The following is a 26,438-nucleotide window of genomic DNA, read 5'->3' on the forward strand; positions in this document are numbered from 1 at the left end:
GGAGGTCCAGAAGATAACCAGCAATGGGGAGACCCAGGCAGATGGGGACTTGAAACCCACAGACGAGAAAGAAGAAGTTGTGGCAGCAGCAGAAGTGGGCTGGATGACCTCTGTTAAAGACTGGGCAGGGGTGATGATTTCAGCCCAGACATTAACTGGCAGAGTCCTTGTGAGTTTCCCTATGCTTTCTTCAGATTTTCCATCTACTTTTTTCAGAGGGCTAGCCAATACCCCCTATTTAACAATATGGTAATTTTCACATGAACAACACTTTCTCTCTTTGGTGTCTGCTTGCTGATACATGCAGAAAATGGCCTCATGAGGACAGGCAACCAGGCTATTCCTTGATATTTAAAGTAATTAGGTGAAAAGGTTGGCCATGTGCATCCACTCTAGCTCTTGGTTCCTAGACCTATGTATTTGAGAGTTAGTTCAAATAAGAGAAATGAGATGCATCTTCCAAGTAAATATTGTTTGTATCAGGGTGCCATATTATGTGACAAACTGTCTTCAGAAAACCCTTTCCTTTCCACAGGATCCTGGTAGACTAATTTTTGCACAGGAAGTTAAAGGAGGACAGGTTTGTTCCTGTTGAAGGGAAATGTATTGTTTCTGACACCTAAGGTTATGAAAATTAACTACTAATGTTGGGGAGGTTCTGATACTCAATATAGGCATCGTTTTTGTCATAATTTTGCACCCACTTCCAGGCACAGCAAGTCTTCCCCATAATGGTGCATTTGTGCCACAAAAGCTCCAAAAGTTTCTTGTATTCAGTACTCTAGATAACTGTTATCCCTGTAGAGTTGTTAAATGGTGGGCAATATCCAACATTAATCATACTTACAGTAGACCCACTGAAATAATAGACCTCATTACTTAAGTCTATTGATTTCAGTTGGTCTAAGTAAGACTTGGTTCGATGGAACCTTGTGAATGGAAAGAGGGCTAGTTCTATTAGGAAATTAAAAATGTGGAACATTTTTGCCTCCCTTGAGTTTGGTTCTGAGCTCTTCGCCTCCAGGGGAAAGATTTCCCTTATTTGGGTGTAAGTAATTTGGATCCAGGCCCTGTGGGAACAAGGCTCGTTTGTTATGCAAAATGAATTTAGGTAGGCTGCCTGCTAGAACACACTGCAGCCAACAGGCTAATTTGGGTTAATTGCCTAGATTTAATTGAGATTTAGAGCTAGTATTGTTAGATTTGAGTCCGAAGTGCTTATATTATGGAAGTATCATTACTGTGGACTTTTAACAGCTTTTATCATTAAGTTTCATACACCCACACCATTAATTTATTATTATTTTTAAAGAATTGTTTGCAAGTGTTATGGAGCCATTTTGAACCATGTATAGAACAGTGTGTTCTGTACATATAAGGAATCCAGTTGGCTCTATATTGATATAAGCTTAAACACCATGCAGGTAACATGGTTTTATATTTTATATAAAATATTTTATATAAAATATTTATATTTTATATAAAAATTTTATATATCAGGAACAGACAAAGGATGTAATACGTTTATTGGTCTCTATACACGTTGCCAGATTGTAAATTTAGTTTGGATAAATTAAAAGTAATGGGATTTAGTCTAACAAACAACAAACACTAGATGTAATTAGAATTTTTTTGTGAACAAACACCCCAAAAAGGCATGTCAATATCTTCACCACACAAGTCGACAAGGATCTGTTTAAAAACAGCCTAGCTCTATGAAAAGAAAAGATGAGATGGCAAATGTGGTTTTGGTTTTCTTTCTTTTTTGATAGAATATATATGGCCAATATGAATATTCTGCCTTTCATGGTTTTGTCTGTTGCAATGGTTCAGTAAAAGTGGATACAGTGTATTGACATTTGCACAGGTAGTTAGGAATTGTTGTTTTTTAAAAATTGGATCAACATTTGGGTTTGGTTGCTTTATGGCAAAGCAAAACTAAATGTGCATATTTTGCTTTATTAATATGCAATATAATTGAAAAAGATAGGAAGAAAATGTACTTAATGACATATTGTTTTCCTATCAGTTTATGAATGCAGCTTACTTTTAGGTAGCATTTTTGCATCCAATGTTTCTGTGGACATTTCTGCCAGTGAATTTATGGGTTGTGGCTCTTTTAAGTAAAATCCCAGCTGAAACTGAGGGCATAGTTATTGAAAATCTTTTAAAGATATTTACCCGCCTCTGCTTCTTAGTGACTTAGCACGCCGTGTATTCCTGAAAGGTCTGATCATTTCCCCTTGAAAGCCAACTGCAGAAAATTCTGTTTTATTGAGTAAAAGATTATGGCTTTTTGTAGGTCAGTTGCAGATCAAAATTAGATCAGCCAGAGTGACAGATGAAGAAATTACAGTACCTTTTCATACTGTAGGCCACAGTTTAAATCAAAATCAATCTTCCAGATTCACAATTAAATAACCTTTAGGAAGTGGTTCACTGAACACTGGTGTTGAGGGAGAAGAAATAGTAGCAATTGATTTTTGGTTTGGCGTGCTCACGCAAAGAAAGCTGTTGTGCGACTGCGGCCTAGATTTATTTGCTAAGCAAAGAAAAAAAAGTTATTAAGGTGTGGTGTGAAAATTGATCTTAAAAACAGGACTTCATTAATAGTTCTTTCTTCAAATCACCCTTTTTTCATTCTTATACGATCAGTTATTTCCTTGGAAAGGGGCTCCAATGAGGGTGGTCAATCTCTCAATTGTGCAGGCCAGAGCTCTGCCTACACAGCTTTCCAGATTGAGTCCTTCGCCTTTTGGGTTAAGGAAGTCCCTTGCCTGAGGCCTTAGAGACTTGCTGCCAAGTAGACAGTTCTTGGCAGGATGGGCCAATGGTCTCACCCATTTAAGGCAGTACCACATGTTCAATAAGACTCATAGTAAAAGGGCAAGAGCTTCAAAGGCTAATATTTTCAGGACCCTTTCTCTGTTGTTTTTGTCGTTTTCTTTGCATATTGTTCAGTTTAGTATGGCTCTCATCTCATTCTTCATGAAATGGGTTCCTACCTTCACCAATCAAAGTGTGAAAGAGTTGGTTTGGATGGCAGCTAGTGAGATCTGCTTACCTTCTCGATAGCTAGCTGTGAAAGGAGTGCTCATGGAGTGAGCTAAGACATTTCTCCATCTGTGAGACAAATAACCAATAGCATTCTTAAATGCTAGAAGAAACCAAAAGTTACCAGATCTCTTTATATCAAGTCCAGTCAAGGAGTTTCTTTTACATAGAAAATAAAACCTTGTAAGGCTGCAGTCTGATGCCCACTTATGCCCAATAAGGAGTCAGTGTCACTGAATCCAGAAGGACCAACAACAACAACAACAATAATAGGAATGTACATTCTGATTATATGGGACATTCTGGGAACAAATCGGAAACTGGGATGGCTTCTGTAAATCTAGGACTTTTCCTGGAAAATAGGGACACTTGGAAGGTCTGTTAGTATACCCGGGTCAGGTTGGAGAGCCTAGTATCCATCTCCAAACCTATGCTAGCTCAGTCTGCATCCACAAAATCCAGCTGTTTTTATATCCTTTATGCGCCATTCTTCATTTTTTATTTTGTCTTAGCTCAGAGTGCTGCACATGTGCAGCATAAGTTTTGGTTTCCCTGCTGGTTACTAAAGCCACAGGAATGTAGGTACACATTCATTAAAGCCCTTTGCAAAAAGGAACCTTGAAAGGCTCACAATTTCTTTGATTGCGCTTGCATGTCTTGGATCACCTGCAAAGAGAAAGAAATACATGCCACAAACTGAAAACTGCACCAGTCTGTGCACGTACCAGTTCCAAAATTAATTCAATTTCTTTCTTAGTTAAGGCAGGCAGGCAGGCAGAACCAGAACATGGGTCAGAAGCAAACCATGGGACAAAAATGGGAGGGGGAAAAGGGAAACTGAGGATATCCGTCCATCCCTATTCTCTTTCATTTCCATGTTACAAAAATTAGAAAACTTGTCAGCAGCTCAATGTGTGAAAATTATTTAAAATGTGACATCCTCTGCCTGGGCAGCTGTCAAAACCAGGAACAGTTTGTGAAAGCTAATTCGGTTCTAAATTAATCCTGAACACTTCGAAAATAACACTGTTAAAAGAAAACAACATTTGAGATGCTCCCTGGATGGTTGGAAAGAATATATTTTAACATTTTGTGCATATGTTTTGTGCACTATAACTTTGCTCACTGCCACGGGCTTTACATATATTTTTGTGTTATGTGGGATAGATTGCAACGGACTGTGCCTGAACCATCTTCCAGGGTTCTCAGCATATGAATAAGGTTTCCGCTGCAAAAGTTCACTGCGATCACCTGAGAATCCTAGAAGTCACATGGCTCTGAGGGTGGAGCTCGCCAGCGCCTCCTGTGCCCTGCCCTGTTAGCGCTCTAGTTTTACGTGCTTCCTGCCATGCGTTGCCAACAAACCCTGGCCCTACTTCCCTTGAAATCCACCTGGTTCTTTTGAGCGTTCAGCTAGAACATTTGCAAAAAAATGTATTCACCACATGGTCAGCTTTGTAACCTCCCGACACTGAGCAGGTTCTAAGAGGCAAAGTTTGCCAGACCCAGCTAGTGAGCTTTTGGTGCCCCCTGTTACCTTCCCTCCATCACAGAAGCTTTGGGGTGGGGTTGCTTGCAAAAGTGGAAAGATCTAGCAGGAGCAGTGATAGAGGTTGGGGGTGAACCCCCTTTTGAGATGGAGCTTAGCTTGAATGAGCCTGGGGCTCCCTTATAGCTCAGACTTTCCCAACTGTGTTGGCCATAATTGTGAACTTGGTCAGCATCACTAAACAATGAATTAATATGCCTGCACATAGTATCTTTGTTTGGCATATTTAAGAGCTGATTCTGGCATGACATATTACATGGTGGTAGATAAGGGTTTACTGGGGAGCAGAACTGCAGCAACCAACTGTACAATATGCACTGATTTTGGCGAACATTTACCGGTACTTACCTGTAAACTATTATTTTTAACACACTCCACCACAGTAGCTTTTGAAGTAGAGCAAGACTCACCCCTTTCCTGCTTTTCTTCCTGTCTCTTCCTGCTCCACACACTCGAAGCTCTACCCTCGCAGAAGGAAAGTAGGAAGCTACAGTCTCTGTTGGGCATACTAGCTCAGGGTCTCTACTAGTGCAATAATTAGCTAAGGAGCTCCTAGTTTGAAATATAATCACCTGGGGGGGCGGTGGATGAAATGGATGCTAATTATCCAATGGTAGGTAGTGGTTTGTATGAGGGGAAAAAAAAGTCATTTTGTGGAGCAGTTTATTTTGAGCTTTAAACCTCCTCGTGGGTTGCCATGGGGATTAGGTGCAGCCATAAATCCGCTTCCTAGGTGTTCACATGTGTTAAGCTGCCTGCAAACACTTCTTCTTTCCTTAAAATTAATTTGTAGACCGAACACCTTTGCTCGGCTTGGGTCTGTTATTGATGTCCCTGGTTTATGTGCTGTGTGTGTGTGTGTGTGTGTGTGTGTGTGTGTGTGTGTGTAAATTGGTGGTAGCTCTCAGCAGGAGAGATTGCTCATAGCTGAATTGGAAGATATTTGCTCCAGTTTGCTTTAATCTCCCGTGACTACAGTGTGGGCTGTTCCCTAGGTTTCCATAGGGACAGGAACAATGCTTCCCATTGGGGTTCATCAGCCACAGAATGATGATGCTACAAAGTACACAGTGTTGAGTTGGTCTCATTGGTTTCTATGGTAACTGCAGCTTCCTTTAATCCACCATCTCTCTCTCTCCCTCTCTCTCTGTTTTTCCACCTTCCCTTTTTTGCTTCTGCACCAATATTATTGCCAAACCTATGGTGCATTTTTGGAAATTGATTTCGGGCTTGTAGGAGGTATATGCAAGCATGATTCTGAGGATGATGAAGCAGAAATATATTTTTGGCACATCTTGGGTTTGGGTTGTGTGTGTGTGTGTGCCTTCTCCATTCTCTTACGAAATGAAAACCAAAGTGCTACCAGACCTTCAGTAGTGCCATCTGCCTCAAATTTTATGGGATGGTCTGGATTTTTATGCACCTGACTAATGCCAGGATTTGAAAACCTATCCAACTGTGTTTGAATCTAAAGGAAAGAAAGAAAAAGATAAGAGAGGCCATGTAGATAAATAAAACTAGATGAATCATAAAATGATTCAGTATTGTCATTTCAGGATGTTATGTTGTGAAACAGAGATATAAAGCTAGAAAGATGCAATGAACAACTTATTGTACCAATCTCATCTATTAATCATACATAGTACATCCATCCACATGATGTCATTTCAGGATAGCATAGTGGATGATTTATATAACTATACTTACCAGGGGCCCACACATTTGGGCTGTCCTTGGTAGCCAAGCTAAATTTATTTTTTCCACTGGCCCTGCCTTTCTCCTGAGGATTGATGGGGAAGGGGTATCATACATGGCTTTGACTTAAGAGACCCAACAAGACTGAGGGGAAAAGCGCCCCTCCCGCAGTTGTGAAGAGGCTCAGGAAGTAGCAAGGCTGTAAGAGAGCTTCTCTTTTTCTCCAGATCCCATGGACCTCACAGTTATGTTATAATGAGAATCTGGCTTTGTGAAAGGTCACACCCCATAGTTGCAGTGAGTAAGTTACCAAGCGCCCTGGCAAGTTCCTGGAAGGGATTATATTTCTGTTTGCCCCTCCCCAGTCATGATCCTACCCTTGGTGGTATCATTTACCATTTTAGATGATTTTATAGGGACCAAAAATGATGCACACCTGACTCACCTAATTGGCTTCCATAGGCTGTGACCATGGCTTAGATCAGCCTTCCAAGTATTGTTGGATTCTAACTCCCATAATCCCAGAACACTGACCATGACGGGACTGATGGAAATTGGGAGTCTGACAACATCTGGAGGACATTTGGCCAGGAAAGGGTGACTTAGGTGATTTTTAAAAGGGGGTGGGGAATAGGCAAATTCTAGGAGCAAAGTTCTATTGATGGCTATTAATCATGAAAGCTGAATGGAAGCTCTGTGTTCAGAGAATATCAAATGTAGATGTCAATGAGTGAGGAAGGGCTGTTGATAATAATAATAATAATAATAATAATAATAATAATAATAATAATAATAATAATAATAATTTTATTATTTGCACCCAACCCATCTGACTTGATTTGTGCCCTGTTTCTGAGCTTATTGGAAATATTTGGTTAGTCTCTGTTGGGAACAAGGTGCTGGACTTGAGGATTCCTTAGAATGATCCAACCGAACTTTTTTTATGTTCATGCATTTTGACACAAAGTTATAGCATGCAACATGCTATGATAATCTTTAATTGGTTACAGTGTTCTGTCTTTTATTTTTAACCAGGGCCACAGTGTGCAAAGCTCAGCATTAATCTCATGATTTCACCCTTTCCTTACTACTGCATATTTTCACACAGGGGAAGCTTAGCTGTGCATGCAAAAACTCCACTTACCTAAATCAAGCTGGAAAAAGATGGCTGCAGTAAGACCAAACTCTCAAGACATTTTTAAAACGCTACTTAAGAAGGTGGTAGTAGGAACATTTGAAATGGGGTGTCAGCAGAAACAAAAGCATCAAGTCCAAATCCTCCTCTCTTTTTTAAAAGAAAACATTTTAAATATTTTTGTAAAAAAGAATTGTGATTTTTTTTTAAAAAAAAGGAATGGGAAAAACACACCTTTCTGTTGCAAGTCTCCATTACCAGTTCAACATCTATAGCAAATGACTCCCTCTAGAGTCCAAATTGCAAAGGAATGTCGTTCCATTAAAAAAATAGTTTTGTTCTTGTGGCAGCTTTTGTCCTTGGTCACATGGTAAATCCTACGTTGCAAAAGGATCTGAATTGTTCCTTGAAGACTATGGCTGTGCCACAGGCATTATCTGAAGGACCACCTTGTCCCTTATACCCTGGCCAGATCACTGTGATCACCAGGAGAATCCCTCTTGAATGTCCCACTGTGAGCTTATATTCTTTTATAGTTTCTATGGGAGCCAAGGTTTATCAGTGTAGTGGCACCAGTAATTTGGAATATTGTACTAGTTCCTATTGAAATCAGACAGGCACCCTACAATTTTGTTATTTTGTCACCTGCTGGAAACATGTTTCTTTTGCTAAGCAGTTTTAATGCGATGCATTGCTGGTCATTTGTTCTCTTTTTTATGATTTTATGAATTTTTTACTCATTGTACACTGCCTTTTTTTATATTGAGTTGGCAGTTTTGTAACATTCTTATAAATATAAACATTGTCTTATGCTTTCACGTCCTGCCAGTGGGATTCCCAAAAGCATCTGTTTGTCTGCTGCTGAACTAGACAGACTTTTTGCAGGCTTCAACAGCAGGCCATCCATAGGCAGCCTTCCTCGCTGTTTCCGTTCTGCCATTAGGAAACCTAGTGCATAACAGAAGTGACTACAAGAAGATGCAGCTGTCTAATTATAGAACAGTTCAGCATTGGAAAGGGTTGCCAAGGAAGGCTGTGAAATCCCTTCCTTGAAAGTCTTAAACAAAAGGTGAGACAGGCATCTTTCAAGCTTCGGCTATAGAAATCAGCAATTAGCACAAGTATGGAAATATGGAATGTAGGCTTTTAAAGTTATACATGCTTCTTTACAGCAATTGAATTTTATCACGTACCTGCTGAGAATCTTCTTTACCCAGCTGCATAGGATTGCATTTAATGTTAGTCATACTCAGAACAGATCTGCTGAAATTAAAAGACTTCCCGTACCTGTGGGACTGCCTCTCCTAGTATGCCCCACAGAGGACCTTAAGGTCCATAAATAACAACACTTTGGAAGTCCCGAACCCCAAGGAGGTTAGATTGGCCTCAACCAGGGCCAGGGCCTTTTCAGCTCTGGCCCCGGCCTGGTGGAGTGCCCTAACACAGGAGATCAGGGCCCTGCGGGATTTTACATCTTTCTGCAGAGCCTGCAAGACGGAGCCGTTCCACCTGGCCTTTGGGCTGGACTCAGTCTAACCCCCCTCTCATTTATTTTTTATTTTTTAATGGAACCCCTCATATGGGATTTTGTATATAAAATTTCCCTCGGCTCTTTTTGATGGCCCATGTAGGACCAGCGTGGATAGTTGGCCCTGGTGAATATTTGACATTTTCTCCCCTTATGGCTTTGATCTATAGGCTACCACTAAAACGAGGCTGCATTTTAAGCGGTATTCTAACTTATATTTTAATCAACTGTTTGTTTTGTTTTGTTTTGTTTTGTTTTGAATGTTTTTACTGTATTTATATTCAGTGTTAGCCGCCCTGAGCCCGGTCTTGGCCAGGGAGAGCGGGGTATAAATAAAACATTATTATTATTATTATTATTATTATTATTATTATTATTATTATTACTACTACTACTACTACTACTACTACTACTACTACTAAACTAATATCTAGAATTTAGCTGGATACAACCCATAGTGGTTTGGGAGGGACCATGTTTTCCTTTATAGATTGCCACCCTAGAGAGATGAAGAAAAGCAAACTTTTTTGGGTGGGGGACCCAGTTGAGATTGCAGTTCTGTACACCAGGCATGGGGAATTTCTGGTCCTCCAAACGTTGTTGGACTCGCATCAGCCTTGGCCAGCATGGTCAATGGGTGAGGGATGACGGAAACTAGAGTCCTGCAATATCTAGAGGGTCATCGGTTCCCCATTCCTGCTATACACGCCTGTCTCACATCTGAGTAGTTGGATTTCACTGTAAAAGTGGGCTAGAGGCATGTTCAGCTTAATATAGTTCTAATCAGATAATAATATCCTGGTCTTGTGACTTGGGCAAAAGCTTTTAAGATGTTTTTTTCAAAAGAGAAATACTTTCCCTACATTATTTAATCAAGAGATTATTCAGCTTTTAATTAAATATACTCTGAACTGAAATACTGCAGCCCTGACAATAATTGGTTCATTAAATCAGTTAAAAAACAAGGTGTGTCATCAAGACAATCTCCTGACTACAAAAAACCTCCTATTTGAAAATCAGCTGTGGAACTGATTTTCTCCTGTTCTTCATTGTTAAAAAGCAAAAGCAAAAAAAAGCGAGATCAGTCCATTCACAGGTGCACTTCAGTAACTTCCATTTGGCACAGTGTCTTCCATTACAAGAGGATGAAACATCAAAGAGAAAGAAAAAACGTGTAGCTTCCGACATAAATTAATGAAATTCTGTTGATGCAAGGTCACGGATAGCACCAAAATGGTAAAAGCTGAACTGTTCCTTCAAAAATGAACACTTTATTGTGTTTATTTTAACAGATAAATGTAGACAGTATTCATACCATTGGACCATCTGTATTAGAAGGATATTTTAAGAGCTTGCCTCAATAGTATGTTTTGGGTAAATAATTTTAAACAACAATATACAAGCAAGGCTTTCCACGGCCTGTCATCAGTTCAATTTAGTTTAATGTGTTGGGTGGTTTTTAGATCCATTCTCATCTCAAAGCTTTGGCTTAGTTCTCATGGAAATGGTAAACTTGCCCCAGCTGTATCATTTGAAATTGCAGGTTGATAAAAATAAATAAATCCCTGTGTGTGGAAAACTAGCGTGTCAGGGAATAAGCCTGGCATGCACGTTTTGGGTTGAAATGTAACAACTGTCTTTGTTTGTTTCAGCAAGATTGTATCTGGCTTCTAACACTTTTTGATTTTGTTGTCTTAATTTTTTGTAATCTGTGTTTCTTTGTGCTTAAAATTACGTATTTGTGTGTTGGAAGCCTGCTTTTCCTAAATGCGGCATATAAATATAAATAAATAAACTGTAACAATAGCAATACTGGGGTTGGGGGACTCTAAGTAGCTTGCACATAGTAAACTGTCAAGGAAAGGAAAGCTTGGTAGGTTATATCACTTTATAGCTTCTGATGCCAGGTAAATGCTTTTTTTTTTATTTTGCTATTTATTCTAAAATTCATTGGTGCTGACTGGCATTGCTTTGACTGCTGCAGTTATTTTTTTATAATGCCACTTTATTATTTGTGTTGTGATGTTTATTGCTCTTATTGGCATTCTTCTTGCCATGGTACACCACCCAGAGCCAATCTTAAAGCAGAATAGGTTCCAATTTACAGCTTGGTGGACATGATAAACTATTTTGACGATATCATTGCTTGCAAACGTTTTAGCCCTTGCAGTGTTTTGCTACACAGAGATTGAGAAATGAGTTTCAAAGTTTGGGATTTCTGGAACCTCCGTTCCTGAGATGAGAGGGTGTAGCCTGGAACATAAAGGGCGTGGCATTGTAAATAATAATAATAATAATAATAATAATAATAATAATAATAATAATAATTTATTATTTATACCCCGCCACTCTGGGTGGCTTTCAACAAAATATTAAAATACAATAGTCCTTCAGATATTAAAAGTTTCCCTAAACAGGGCTGCCTTCACATGTCTCCTAAAAGTCTGGTAGTTGTTTTTTCCTTTGACATCTGGTGGGAGGGCGTTCCACAGGGAAGGCGCCACTACCGAGAAGGCCCTCTGCCTGGTTCCCTGTAACTTGGCTTCTCGCAGTGAGGGAGCCACCAGAAAGCCCTCGGTGCTGGACCTCAGTGTCCGGGCACAACGATGCAGGTGGAGATGCTCCTTCAGGTATACTGGACCGAGGCCATTTAGGGATTTAAAGGTCAGCACCAACACTTTGAATTGTGCTCAGAAATGTAGATCAGGGAAGAAGAGTTTGGCGGATGAAGTGGGGAGCCTAGCTGCTCTCCGTGGGTCACAGAGCAGAACCTGATTGACATGGGAACTGAGCTAATAGCAAAAGGCTCTTACTGAGCCAAGCAGAAAATAACTTTCCCCCCATCTTAAATTCTTCTGGACGGCCCCTGAGGAGTAGAAAACACGGAAATGTCAGGTCAAACTCAGACTTGGAAACCCAGTTCTTATACCTAGTCACTTTTCCCACAAAAAATCCCGGTTTATTTCTTGCCATTGCCTTTTCAGACCTTGTTTATGCAGTCAGAAAGGCCTAAAGGTTGTATTTGTAGCTGAAATGAGCCCATCAGCATTTCCACATCAACTGGCAGGTTGCACAAATGTTTGTGTTGCAACCATGTGTGTCACATTGTGACTTGGGTATAAATAGCTGCAAGGAAAACAGGCTGCAACAAAGGGAGTAGGGAACCCTCTCCCAATACATATGCTAAAAAAGTTGTTTTTAAAAAATATCCAGACATTTTCATTTGATTCAGGCCATTTCTTGCTGTCTGCGCCCTTCCCATGCCGTAAACTGCCATTAATAATTAGTCTGTCTCTATGAAGGGTATACGGAATGCCCTAAACTGTTGCTTCCCATTTTACAAAGAAGCGTATTTGCAAAACCTCACAGATGGCTTTCCCTTGAGGCGCTGTGGCCTCCTCATGCAGAGAGGAGCAGTGCTCTGACCTTGCAGTTAGCAACACTTTGTTTAATTGTTACATACTATTTTTACTCCATTGAGCGACATGATGCCTGCGTTCTCCAGCACAAAAGTGACAAAGCTGTTGGCAAACTTGGGTGTTCTGCAACACGTGTGTAACCTGAGTTGTTGGAGGGGGGGAAGAGAGTTGTGCACAAAGGTGGTCAGCAGAATGTGTTGGCGAGCTCTCGGCTTCTGGCAACCTTAAACTCAATAGGGAGCAAACTAAAGATTGCTAGATAAAAACAGCAGCAGCAGCAGCAGCAGCAGCAACAACAACAACAACTTTATTATTTATACCCCACCCATCTTGCTGGGTTCCCCCAGCAACTCTGGGCGGCTTACAGCATATTAAAAAAATGTAAAAATTAGACATAAAAAACTTCCCTAAACAGGGTTGCCTTCAGATGTCTTCTAAAAGTCAGATGGGTTGTTTATTTCCTTGACATCTGATGGGAGGGCGTCACTGCCGAGAAGCCCCTCTGCCTGGTTCCCTGTAACCTCACTTCTTGCAGTGAGGGAACTGCTAGAAGGCTCTTAGAGCTGCACCTTAGTGTCCAGGCTGAACGATGGGGGTGGAGACGCTCCTTCAGGTATACAGGACCGAGGCCGTTTCGATTAAACCCACGTAAACTGTATTTATCTTTCTGCATGCTCATTGTTAGGATCTACTCTCAGGAGGTGAAGAGGGGACTGATTCCAGGCAACAACCTTAACATCTATGCGGTGTCTAGAGTTCCTTTGCTCATGAAATTATCTCCTACATTCTAGCCTAAGTCCTCAACGTGTGTGTGTGGTGTGTGTGAGTGTGGGGGATGTCACTCTAGTTGTCCATCCACAGGGAGGAGTATTATAGTGCAATATAGATATGAACACACACATACATGGTTGAGCTATATAAATAAAGCAAGGATAGTGAACCTCAGAGGCTGGATGCAGCCCTCACTATCTGGCCCTCAGGACTCCCAAAGGCCACACCTCCTCTCCCAGGCCACACACACCTGACCCAGCTTTGCACCCTCCTCAAGTGTTTCTGCTTTGCTGGAATTTGTATTTGAACCCTGATAATGTTTCTTGCTTGCAGGAATGAAGGATGCAGAGGGGGGGGGGTGTGTGTGTGTGTGTGTGCGCACAAACAAGTTTACTGTACAAGGGTAAAATCAGTTCTTTTTTTCTGGGGGGGCACAAGGGTTTGCATAACCCTAAACATTTTGTGAATCTAATGGAAGAAGAAACTAAAAATTTAAAATTTTTTAGTTTCTTCTCTAGGATGGTGAATCGTCAGTTCCATTGCTACCCCCGTTGGCGGCCTCATTTCCTGTCACAGTGTTTCCTGAGTCTCAGACGGAATCAGAGTACCCCTAAACACGTTTTTTAAAGAAAAAAAAGCACTGAGTAAAATTGACATTCATTGATCCAACCACTTTCGCCTCTGGCCCTGACCTCCTCTGTCATGTTTGCCCCGAAAAGTTGCCTGGAAAGGAATGCAGTAGCTGTCAAGCTCTGTGGAAAAACCAGAGAGAGAGCGGACATTAAGCTAACCACATAGGTGCATACTCTTCCCCTGCTTCTGTTGTTTGTGGCCAGGTCAGTGTTTCATGGGAATAGCTATGGAATAAGGTTGCTAGCTGGTTTTTGTTGTTTTTAACCGGGCTTGCTTTTGGGCCTCCCAACAGCAGAACTGCGGAAATAAGCAGGTTTTACTTCCATACTCCTGCCATTTTTGTGTATGTCTGGCTGCTGTTAAAGCTGCAGGAATAGGGTAAGTTTTGCTTTTTAAAAAATAAAAATAGTGGCATTTCTTTCTAGGCAGATGTGAATGAGAGGTAAGTTTTTGACTGCAATATCTATCCTTCCAGCCCCTTAGGATTGGCATTACTGCAAAAGAATGCCTGCTTCTGTATGTAATTGGCCATCTAAAGTTATTTTTGGAGTGCCAGTGAGAGATGTGAGCACTTTAGAAACCATAATAATTCAGCCTAATGAATAAGTCTGCAGTCAGCACACCACACATAATATGGTATTAAGCTTACAGAACAGCTGATTCCTTTCCCCAGGTCAGCTGTTGTATGGTGTTGCCAGAGATAACTGGTGAAAGTGACAGATAGCAGAGGATATAACAATAAATTAAAAGCTAGACTCCAAATATCATTTCAGGTATGACCTGGGATTTTCAATAATTAGGACCGCTTTCACCCCAGACGTTTACTGTGGAATAGTTTAATTTTGTTAATTTTTTTACATAGTGCTGTCATCAAGTTCTTCTGCGTTTCCTCCATGAGTCCACTGTCTGTTTTCAAACTTTGCTTTTTTTTAATTAAAGTGTGTGTGTGTGTGTGTGTGTGTGTGTTACAAAGGAAGCAGATAAACAGGGAAAGGTACATCTGTTGTCTCCACTTTCAGTTCATAGTCTTTTTCACAGTTTGTTTACTTCATAGACATCTTGCAGTTGGGGGGGGGAAGATGGGGGTATTATTATTTTGTTTCATTGTCTATCATTTGTGTAGTAGGGGTTTGTGTCAGCAAACTTTGTTTGTTTTAAGAACAGAATAGAGTCAGCAGCACGGTCTCCAGAAAGACACACCCTTCTTAGCCATTGGTTAGAACAAATTCAATTGCACTCGAAGGGCAAAAATATTTGAATGATTGACTGCAAGACAACTGCATCTTTAAAAGCCACTAAAGTCCTGCCAATCACACAACAGTGTGTCTGGGCAAGGCTGCTTGGCGCGCGCATGTGCACATACTGGCATCTGCATCTGGAAGATGTGGTCGCAGTCTTGATGAGCCTGGCCACACCCCTTTGGGTCATTTCTTGCACATTGAGTGAGCAGGGTTTATTGCCTCGTCTGTGCTGAATTCAGTGGGTGTTGGTGTGTAGAGGTTGGTGGTGTTAAAAGGGTTGTTTTGGTTAATTTGGCTACATGGTTAAGTGGGTCACATTGTTCACAGCAAAGGGCAAGAAAGCCGAATGTTAGAGAAGGTGAGCACCGGTTGAAGGTGAAGGGCGTTTTTGGAGGTCAGCTGCTCTGAGTTGTGAGTCTCTTAGCCTGGACATGGGACATTCTTGAGGCTCCACTTCCACATCTCTCTGGAGTTGTGGGGCTGGGAGCGTGTGGGCCAGGCAGACCTCCCTGCTCAGCATAAGGTTGGGCCCAGGCTTTGGAGCTTTGCCTTGTCATTTGCCTTGGAATGGGCACCTTTTGGCTTGCCCATGATTGAAGTTAAATTAGGTTCCCACACATTTCCCCTGCAGATATATTTTAAATAAAATGTGGTCCTAGTTCAACCCATCACTTGCATCTAGCCTTTTTATTACCAGGTCCAGTCACAAAATGAAAATACAAACACAAACCCTTAAATTCTCCCTTTATTGGGGACTATAGGAGCTGTAGTAGCAGTTCACTTCCAAAATACGGGAATCTTATTATAATATATGAGAGAACGGAAAGGTCAAAGAACTGATCACGAAAAATGCTATTTCATATTTGTGTCAGACTGTGACTCCCCCCCCCCCACTTTCCCTTTTAGTCATACCTGTCCTGTAGTATATATCATACAACCCTGAACACGGATTTTAAATTTAGAGGGGACTGGGCTCTGCTGTTAATTAAGGTGGAAATGAAAAATGCAGACATTCTTGGAAATTAGGACTAAATTGGAGGGCTATGAGGCTTTGGACAGAATCCAGGAAAAGTTAGTTGTAAGTCCAGTGTCATTGCTTTCATTGGCGTTTAGGCATAACTATTTTTGTAAAGCCTCTGCCCATTGATCGACCAGATTCCTGCTTGTGTAGAACTGCCTAGATGCCTCATATTACTAACAAATGTGAAGCCACAGGTGTGTGTGTGTGTGTGTGTGTGTGTGTGTGTATGACTAGTGGACATGATCCCACTTCCTCCTCAGCATGGTTACTGAATGCATGAAAGGGTGTTTGAAGTGGTCTTAGCTTGGTTGTTGCTGTTTTCTAGGTGGAGTCATTTTCTGGTGCTTTTTGTCCATAATGAACAGCCCCTGTTCCTCTTGCTGGTCTTCTGTTCTTTAGGGTCACAGAACTGGTAGTGCATGTTTTCATGGGTAGTGGTGGCAGCCAAAATACTGGATTCAGTTTTCTTCATCTGACTCTCTTCTTCCCAGTGTATATATGCCAGTTTGTATGAATGGAAAAAACCCCTTCTGGTCTTTGGGCTAGGGGTTGCTTTCCTCAATTTTTTTTAACAATACAGTATTCTTCTTCTTATTCATTATTGTGTCTTGCATAATTGTGTAAAAAGGTTACTTTTTTATTGTGTCAATGTCAGGAAAAAACGTTAAGGTGCTTTGTAAGTGAACCTTTGGGGGGGAAATAAGTGAAAAAGGCTTTTCTAAACAGGCCACCTTTTAAATGTTTTATATATCATTCAGTTTACAAAGATAATAATTTTTTTGGGCTGTTAAAGGTAGCTGGGCTTGCTCTTGTTTGCCTTTCAAGGCTCCCTTTTTATTAGTTCATGCTTTAAATTGTGTGCTCAGGGGAAAAAATGATTCTCTTCCCATCAATTTTTTTCAACAGTTACGAATCCTATCAAGAGTTCTGTACATCTTTCTCGTAGTCTTTATTTCTTTGGGGTTTTTGTTTTGATGGGAAAATATGAGAGGGGAGGGTGAGAACCTGTTTCATGAGTTTAAAGATTTCAAAAAAAGAACTATCTATCTAAAGAACTAAGTAGATGACCTTGGGATTGGCACAGTCTCTTGGTCTTAGCCCCACACCTACGGTATAACTGTACTACCTTACATGGTTTCAGTAATTCCAGATTGATTTATTTAATTTTTAGTTTGTAAAATTAAAATTTGCAAAAGCTTTGGAACTTCGTTGGGTTGGATCCTGAGCCTTTAGTTAAAAATTATACCCACTTCAATATGGTTCACAATACTATACAGCAGCCTTCCTTTGTCAACCTAGTGCCCTCCAGATGTTTTGGCGTACAGTTAGAACCAGTTAAGTTTTTTTTAAATAAAAACAACAACCCTATCATCTAAGAATATAAAGATACCACCAGCTCTAGCAATTAAACTCTGCCTTGGGGGCTGTCCAAAGCAGGGGAACTTGGGTTTTGGGATGAGGGAGTAGCTCCCTGCACTATGGGGCTACTTCCCTTTTGAATTCTCAGATAGTTTTAGGCAAAAGATCCAGGGCCCAGGCCATTATGTTGGCCTGAGGCAAAGTACAATATAGTAATAAATGTGATTAATGGTCCACCCCAGCCCCCAATATTAATGTAATATTAGATCTCCTTGGTATGTCTGTTAAACTGCACAAACCTCAACATTCCCCCACTGCTGACCAGAGGACATCCTATTGCCAGAGGTAACATTAGGGCTGCATAGAGAAGGGAATCCGGCTTTCATTTTGTGTGCACTTGCTTGCATTCAGAATACTTGCTGCTCCTGTGAAATAATCCCATTGATGTCAAGCTGAACGGAATTGCTTGCAATATGGATGAAAGACAACAGCTTGCTCCATGTGGAAAGGATAAAAATGTAATGATATTGTTTTCCTGATTGCAAATGATGCAATTCAAAGCAAGACCTTTTATTGGACCACAATCTTGATAGACTACAGTAGCAAAGTTTTGCAGAACTTTTTAAAATAAATACGTTTGGATATAAGCTCGTTGTAAACTTACTTCTCGCTATCAATTGGTTGTTCTTTCTGACTTTTATGCAACCACATCAATCATAAATAAGGGAGGAGGGGAACATCAAAATGAACGTGCAGTTTATTAAACCAGCATGTATGCGCCTTGGATAATAGTGTTAATAGCGAAGCCCTACTCCAAACTTTAATTCCTCTGTGAAAGGTGTACACCGTTGAGACAATTAGGCAGAATATGTGCCTTAGCCAGCTGACCTTTCTGCTGTGCTTTCCTCTGCGCTTTGAAGATGTTCATCAGTTTCCATTTTCATGCTGTGCTTACAGGCTGGACAGCTTGAGGAGGAATTAGACCTGCATGTAAATAACATAGCTATGTGATGGGGATTTGAAACGGTCTCATAACCTTCAAGGAGAGAGATGGCAAGGTTATTCTGAAACTGCTCCAAGCAGCCATCTCAAAGTTAAATATTTAGCATACCCTTGCAAAAATGCAATTGCGTAACAGGCAGGAATGTTGCAGGCTGATTGTGAATTCACCGCCTGTCTTGGAACAACAGGCAGTCAGAGGGTATCTCTTGTGGTTCGTAGAGCAGTAACCCTTCCATTTGTCTCTTGGATTTTCTTTACGGACAGAGGTGAGAGGGCCAGAGTAGTTATGGCTTTGTGCTGGAACTCTTACATTATATAAAGCTACTCTGGCTCCGTGTAGCATTATTTAATCTGTTATTTAATCCATCATGGCACTGAGGATCACTATCTGGCTTGCTTGTCCTTTGCAGATCTCCCCATACTGTACTCTTATCTTAAAGCCACCATATGGGACATGCTTGAAAGGCTGTTTCCTTGCTGCGAACAAGGCAAACCACTTTTCATGGTAAATTTTCGAATTTGCATTGAAAAGTGAGTTGTCTCCTCAGCATGCAGTGGAAGCTCCAAAGAAATGCTTCAGTCTTCAAGTCTTTATTATTTCCATTGTGGGCTTGGAGACCATCTGAAAGTGCCTAAAACAAATGGTCCTTGAATCATACTTTTTAGAATTACTGATCTAAATAATGTAAAATCCTCTGAGTAAGAGTTAACAGTTGTCATGCAAAGCTAGCATGAGTAGGAGACACTTAATACTGTATTTACTCAAATGTAATGCGCACCTGTTTTGGTTGAATGACACCACGAAAATTAAGGTGCACATGAGATTTGATGGCACATTTATGTTCTTTGCAATAATTTCCACCATCAAAAACTTTTGATTGCATCATGCCCTGATGCTGAAAATTTAGGTTTTCTAAACCTAGTTTTTCCACCAAAAAAGCTACATTTATACATTTTTAAAAGGCATTTATAAAATCTTTTGAGTGCTGATGTATTTCCCCCCTGAAATCTTCATTATGTTATTGATCTCTGTATAAAATTTCAAAGAGATCTGATCATTGGTTATGGAGAAAAAAATAAAATGCACACAAGGCCGAGGATCTCAAGAGGGACAGAAACACAGATTTCACGAAACTTTGAAGTGCTATAAAATTAAAACCGTTTGAGATAGAGGGGAAAAAATTAAGGGGGTTTCTTTCAACCATAAGGGAAGGGTGTGCACCAAGTTTCATCAAAATCCGAGATGGTGGGTGGCATGACCGCGTTGAACTGACATGGAATGACGCACACTCATAATGACAATAAAGAAGGCTATCTAACTTGTTGGATGTGCACATTCGGAAAAAAGGACATAAACAGGATACTTTGCTAATATTTCCACTTTCTACAAATTATTTTTCAGAAAGTCTGCATCTTTCCCACAATATATGCTAAATTACATTCTTAACTCATTTGGATAGAAAGTGGGGGGGGGGGGACCTCATGAGAACTTGTGAGTGTGCTGTGGAAATTGGGAATGACTGTGTCTTAACCATTGTCCTGGGCCTCCTTTGAACAACCGGTTCTGCTGACAATGAAATGGTCTGCTTAGTAAATGTGTTCAATTAACATTGTCTTACAGAGGGAACCTTTTGTCTTGCGCTCATTGTTACACAGAAGCAATCTTGCTCTGCAGTTTTTATTGCAGCAGGATTTCTTAATTTGCATCTTGCCACTCCTTTGACCCTATTTCAGCTGCCAGTGCCTTGGTGCTTATCACAGATGCTCACTCTATTTTGTCTTCATATGGGGGAAAATATAACCGTAGTCTTGGATTGTGAAGCTACTCTTGGCTGGCATGAAAAAGGCCAATTTATCCGCTACTGTTTCCTTAGCTCCTCTAGTGAATTTAAATTTGGTATCTGGCATGTCACTACTGCAAAAGCCCTTTCTGTTATTGTGACTGCTCTGTTTTAAGCAGGAACTGAAAAGAGAACAGCAAAGGTGTCTTCTTGGTGTCACTAGGCAGGGGGTTCCAAAGCCTAGGTAGTTCCACACTAAAATATAAGTTTTTTTACAACTGCGAAATGAGCATTATGTGGCACCTCTCTAAGAGTGCCAGTTCCTTAGATTGGAGTGGTTGAATGGGCATATGTGGGGTAACCAGGGTGGATAAAAATCAATTATTTAAAAAAAAAAAATCGGATTTTTAAAATTTAAATTGGATTTTTAAAATAATTGTGGAGGAAACATCTTTCTAAAGATAGTTTTCTATTTAAGTTACATTAAAGTCCAAAGGCTATTCATCAGGAAATAAGGATTTGTTTTAAGTTTTTCATGTGTGCTAAAACTCAGTCTACGTTTTCTTTTTATTAAAAAAAAAACCCCATTTAACTGCATCAGTTAACAAACATGGATAAAGGTAAAGGGACCCCTGACTATTAGGTCCACTCATGGACGACTCTTGGGTTGTGGCGCTCATCTCGCTTTACTGGCTGAGGGAGCCGGTGTACAGCTTCCGGGTCATGTGGCCAGCAAGTCTAAGCTGCTTCTGGCAAACCAGAGCAGTGCACGGAAACGCCGTTTACCTTCACGCCAGAGTGGTACCTATTTATCTACTTGCACTTTGACATGCTTTCGGACTGCTAGGTGGGCAGGAGCTGGGACTGAACAACGGGAGCCCACCCAGTCGTGGCGATTCGAACTGCTGACCTTCTGATCGGCAAGTCCTAGGCTCTGTGGTTTAGACCACAGTGCCACCTGCGTCCCTAACAAACATGGATACATATGCTATAATGTTATTGTTTTAGTTAAATAAATTGTTTAAATTGTTATTAAGGAAATGATTATTTTTCTCCTTCCAATAAAGTACAGCAGAAAAGTTGTCCAAATATAAACAGTTAGCTTAGTAAACCTCTCAATAATTTCATAATTATCTGTCTATGTATTTCTAATAGTATAGCCAAATCAGTAATTTTTGATATAACTGTAAAAACCACTCTGAAAATTTGTTATTCCAAAAATGAAACCTTCATCTGGTTGTAAAAATTAAGATTATACCAGCAATAATGACTCTTTCTGTAAAAATAAATAAATGATTTAAATCAAGTCTTACTGACTAGTGATTTAAATCATGATTTAAATCGATTTGATTTAAATCAAATCCACCATGAGGGTTAGACAATCCCACAAACAAATTGGTCCCAAGCTGTTTTGGCTTTCTATACTAACAGTAACACCTTGAACTTGGCTTGGTAGCAAATCTCAAACCAATTCAGATTTCTGAGCAGGGGTGTTCTGTGCTGACAGGGTCTCATTCCTGTTAGCAGCTGTGCTGCAGTTAGCAACTGTGCTGCACTAACTGCAGCTTCTGGCTGAAGCACAAGGGAACCCAAACATAAGAGTGGTGTTACAGTAATCCAGAGTCGAAGTCACCATTGCCTGCATTATTGTGGTCAAGCTTCCCTGGCCCAGGAACGGCCACAGCTGTTGTGTCGGTTGCAGCAGGTAGAAGGTCCTTCTAGCCACAAAGGCTGCCTGGGCTTCCAGTGACAGAGATGGACTCAGAACCCTGCCCCACAAAACTGTGTATCTGCTCCTTCAGAGGGAGTGCAATCCCACACAGGGTAGGCCTTCCCTTAGGAAGTTTGTTATGGGAGGAGGCACACCTTGAAATGCTCTGGTCCCAAGCCATTTAGGGCATTAAATGAGAGCACCTGCACTTTTTAATTAGGGTTGGAAGAGAATAGAGAAGAGCAGCCAGCGAAATTTCTGGCAAGATATGACCTGTGTGAGCGGTGCCAGTAAAATCATGGCTGCTGTGTTCTGCAGTATAACTAACGCTTCCAGTTTTTCAGCCCTTCGTAGTCCAAATGGGAAGCTACGAGAACACAGATAACTGTGGCCGGGGTATCTCTGCTTACAACAGGTTGCAGCTGCTGGAGTTGATAAAGCACACTCAGTACTATCAGTCCTCAAGAACATGAGAAGATCCTTGCTGGATCCGGCTAAAGACCCATATCACCCAGCACTCTTTTCCCACAGTGGCCAGTCAGATGCCCATTGTCCAGCCCACAATCAGGGCCTGAGCACAGCAAGAATCTCCCCATCCAAGATTCCCAGCAGCTGGGATTCAGAGACATATGGCCTGCAACGCTGGTTGCAGAAAGTAGCCATCATGGCAAGCATGCTATTTATTAAGTCATTTGTGCTGCACTTAAAACATTTGTTTAACATACAGTGGTACCTCGGGTTAAGAACTTAATTCGTTCTGGAGGCCCGTTCTTAACCTGAAACTGTTCTTAACCTGAGGTACCACTTTAGCTAATGGGGCCTCCCGCTGCCACTGTGCTGCTGGAGCACGATTTCTGTTCTCATTCTGAAGCAAAGTTCTTAACCCGAGGTACTATTTCTGGGTTAGCGGAGTCTGTAACCTGAAGCGTCTGTAACCTGAGGTACTACTGTATAAGCATCAGCCTGGAAACAAGTTTGCTACCTGCAGAGATCTCTTAACAGGTTTGTCTGCTAGGATCCCCAAGAACTAGCCAGGCTATCATTCTTCTCTTGGGCCCCAGTCTTCAACAAGTCTCATGTGATTTCAAAGAGAAGCCTGACAGGCCCAGTCAAAATCTCTGAAAAAGGCACTTGGAAAGATCTGTACAGTGGTTACCTTGGTTTAAGAACAGCTTAGTTTATGAACAACTTGGATTAAGAACATTGCAAACCTGGAAATTGGTGTTTTGGTTTGTGAATTTTGCCTTGGAAGCAGAACATGTTTCACTTCCTGTTGAGTGCGTTCCATTTGTAAATTGGGTCCCCCACTGCTATGGGAACTTTCCCCAAGCTTATTTTCTTTATGGTCTCACTCTCTCACTCGCTCTGGGTGTCTGCTCTTTTGTGTGTTTCCCAGAAAGTCCCCGCCAATACAATAATTTCAGATTTTTCTTCCTTGTTCAGAAAAACATTGCACTGGTTTTTCTGCAAGGAACAAACATAATCATACTCATAAAGACAAAGCAGAAAAATAAATGGATATAACAGGAACCAGTCTTGATATTGATGCAAACACAATGAATAAGTTAACAATACAGATACTAAAGGTGTTAGTATCGATCCCAAGGCAGGAGTTATATATTCCATATGTCCAAAGAGGCAGTTGGTAATGTCTGTTGCAGTTGTTCAGCATTAACCTGTGAAATAAAGTCCCACCATATCACGTGAAAAGGAGTCCAAATTTGTGGTACCATTAAGGGCTCTAATACGGCAGGCTCTCTTTTCTGGCGATACAAGAGTCCATATATTGTTCAACCATGAAGAAATAAGATCAGAAAAAAGTTTTTCCATTTTTGTACAATTGAGTGGCACACGGCCAACAATAAATACATTAAAAGATCTTTGGATTGTGTGTCGTTCTTAGTCCATTCAAAGAATGTTAAAGATACAAGTTGTGGGTTGAACTGAATAGGCTCCTTAATAATAACAAAAATTTATTTGAAGCCACAAAGTTCTGAAACTCTTTTTTTTTCTTTTTAAAGCAAGCAAGCAAGCAGAGGGTCACAATATGTTTTATGTGTTTGTCTCTGCATTCCACACAAATCTTGTGTGTGCGTTTGTGTGTGCATGGGTGTAGCCAGGATTTTTTGTGGGGCAGACCTTTTATGGGGGGGGGCAGAACCTCAGTTTGCTATGTATTTTACTGATTTTTATTGATTTTGGGGGGCAGCTGCGCCCCCGGCTACACCCCTGTGTGTGTGCACGTGCGCGCACGTGCTCAAACCCATCTGGGTGAAAATGTCTCCAACCACAGTCTGTACAGTTCCTTTCATCTGAGGCCCGTTTGCTGTCTTGAATTTTGCAATGCTTCTTTGGATAGAACTATGCTTAACAGGTTGGTTTCATGGAACCGGCTTGTTTTATGCCTTAGAATATTTTGCAAGGTGCTTGGCTGTTTAGAAGAATCTGTGTTTTAACACTTTCCTGTTGTCCTAGAAAAGCCAGTGGTCCGTTTTGTCACTAGATGTCACTGTTAGTAGTTTGTTTCTTATCTTAGGAGAACAGTACTGTATGCTGTCTCTAGGTGGTTTTTTTGCTTATAAGGGCCAATGCTATGACCCAGGGAAGTGGGGAAGACCCACTAAATAATACATGGATTCCTTTCATGTGTTTCCATTCAGAGAAGTGGACTAAAAATAATATATTTCAACTGCTGGATCCTGATTTAAACTCCCTATTCCATTGAACTGACATGTATTTCAGATGTACCTGGAGTTGAGAGATGAGTGCTTTAGAATGCATGAGTATCTTGTACTTGATTTTACTTAACACACAGCATAAAGGAAGATTCTGGGCACCACGTGGCAAGACAGTCTCAAATAAAGATGTGCTTTCCTAAGCCCACATTCCCAGCATGTTTGCACTTCTGTCTCAGCGATGGCAGGATACCCAAGGACATGCTGGATATAGGATTGATCTGTAAACTTGCGAAGTGATTAGCTTGGCCAGATCTGCATATAAGGTGTTTGCCGTTAAAACAGAAACAAACAAACAAAGGACTGCAGTTATGAAGATTAGAGCATCTCTTTCTAAAAAACAACCTGGGAGTTATATTAGGAGTTTCCAGCTGCAGACGTCAGTGAAAGAAACTAGAACGTCACTTGCTTGTGGCTAGTACATGTTCATTCCAGTGGTGATTGTGCTTAAGGCGTTCCCAGTAGAACGTTTTAGCTGCATTAAAAACAGCAACTATAACTGGACAAGAGGTAAATTGGAATGAATCTGGCATCACTGCTACCTCTTCCCTTTTATAAATATATTAGGGAGTGCCCAGCACTGTGTGGAAAATTTTAGAAACCCCCAAATACTGTGTTTTTTAAATGGATAGTGTATAATTGTAGAGTTGGAAGGGATCCCTGAGAGACACCTAGTTTGAACCCCTGCAATTCAGAAATCTCAGCTAGATCATACATGGCAGATGATCACCCAACCTCTGCTTATTAACCTCCAAGGAAGGGGAACCCATCACCACCTTTGAGGGAGTCTGTTGCACTGTCGAACAGCTTGTACTGTCAGAAAGTTCTTCCTGTTGTTTAGTTGGAATCTTCTTTCTTGTAACTTGAATTCATTGGAGCCCTTGCCTCGGGAGCAGGAGAAAATAAGTTTAGGCCCATCACACCAAAAATGGGCTGAAGTCACACCAAAGTAACATTTCAAAATGGTGCCTGGAATCTAATCGTTGGTGAAGATCCCCACCTTAGAAACCCTCATGCCAAGTTGGCAATGATCTATTGAGAGGAGTCTGGATCTCTGTCAAAAAACGTGCAGTCATGCCCAAGTAATGTTTCAGTCCACCATATTGATTCAAAATGGCAGCTGGTGTCCAAACTTCAGTGAAGTGTGCTGCCCCCACCTTGGGAACCTTTGTGCCAAGTTTGGTGACAGTATCTCAAGAAGCATCCAGACATTTAGGGAACAGACAAATGCGCAGATGGACAAACTATATTTCGAGAATATATAGTATATCTCCTTTTCATCGTGTCTGGAAAATGTTTGCTCCAGTTGGAAGCACACTTTTGCCAAGGACCATCAGAATGATTTTTCAGCATGGCTAGAAAAGTCAAAGCCAAGGGGCACAGTGTGCAAAACTTCAGACTAAAAGTGAGGGCTCATATATGATGGAGTAGCCCTCTATACAAAAATATTTCCCATAAATAGAACATTAGCCTGTCAGGGAGAAGGCTAGGTTCTTGACACCTAGATTTCTATCCGGAGGGGTGCATGCTTTCTTACATGGAAGAACGATCTGTAACATACCTGCTGCCACCAATTACCCCCCCCCCCGTGTTATTGGTTGCTTCGTGATACAGCTTTGAGTGCAGGATTTTTTTCCTGAGTTCCCATTGCACTGAACAAGGATCAGGTTGACATCTTCTCACCTTCCACCTTCCCCAGTCACTGTCAGCAGCCTGCCACAGATGCCTGTGGTGATGGGAATGAATTAAGATGTTCAAGAATGACTGTCCAATGCCTAGGTATTCTGTGTCATTTTTGCAATTC

At 41.0% G+C, this 26,438-nt stretch overlaps 1 protein-coding gene across 8 annotated transcripts in view; it reads left to right on the forward strand.

Annotated features, from left to right (window-relative positions):
• Positions 1-26,438, forward strand: part of KCNMA1 (potassium calcium-activated channel subfamily M alpha 1) — a 544,144-nt gene that overhangs the window by 136,204 nt on the left and 381,502 nt on the right. For all 8 annotated transcript variants that reach the window (XM_077930638.1, XM_028729135.2, XM_077930634.1 and 5 more), the window contains exon 2: positions 2-169. In XM_077930638.1, coding sequence (XP_077786764.1) covers positions 2-169 — 168 coding nt within the window. The remainder of the gene's footprint in view (position 1; positions 170-26,438) is intronic.

The sequence above is a fragment of the Podarcis muralis genome, chromosome 6, assembly GCF_964188315.1.
Source record: "Podarcis muralis chromosome 6, rPodMur119.hap1.1, whole genome shotgun sequence".
Taxonomy (NCBI): Eukaryota; Metazoa; Chordata; class Lepidosauria; order Squamata; family Lacertidae; genus Podarcis; species Podarcis muralis.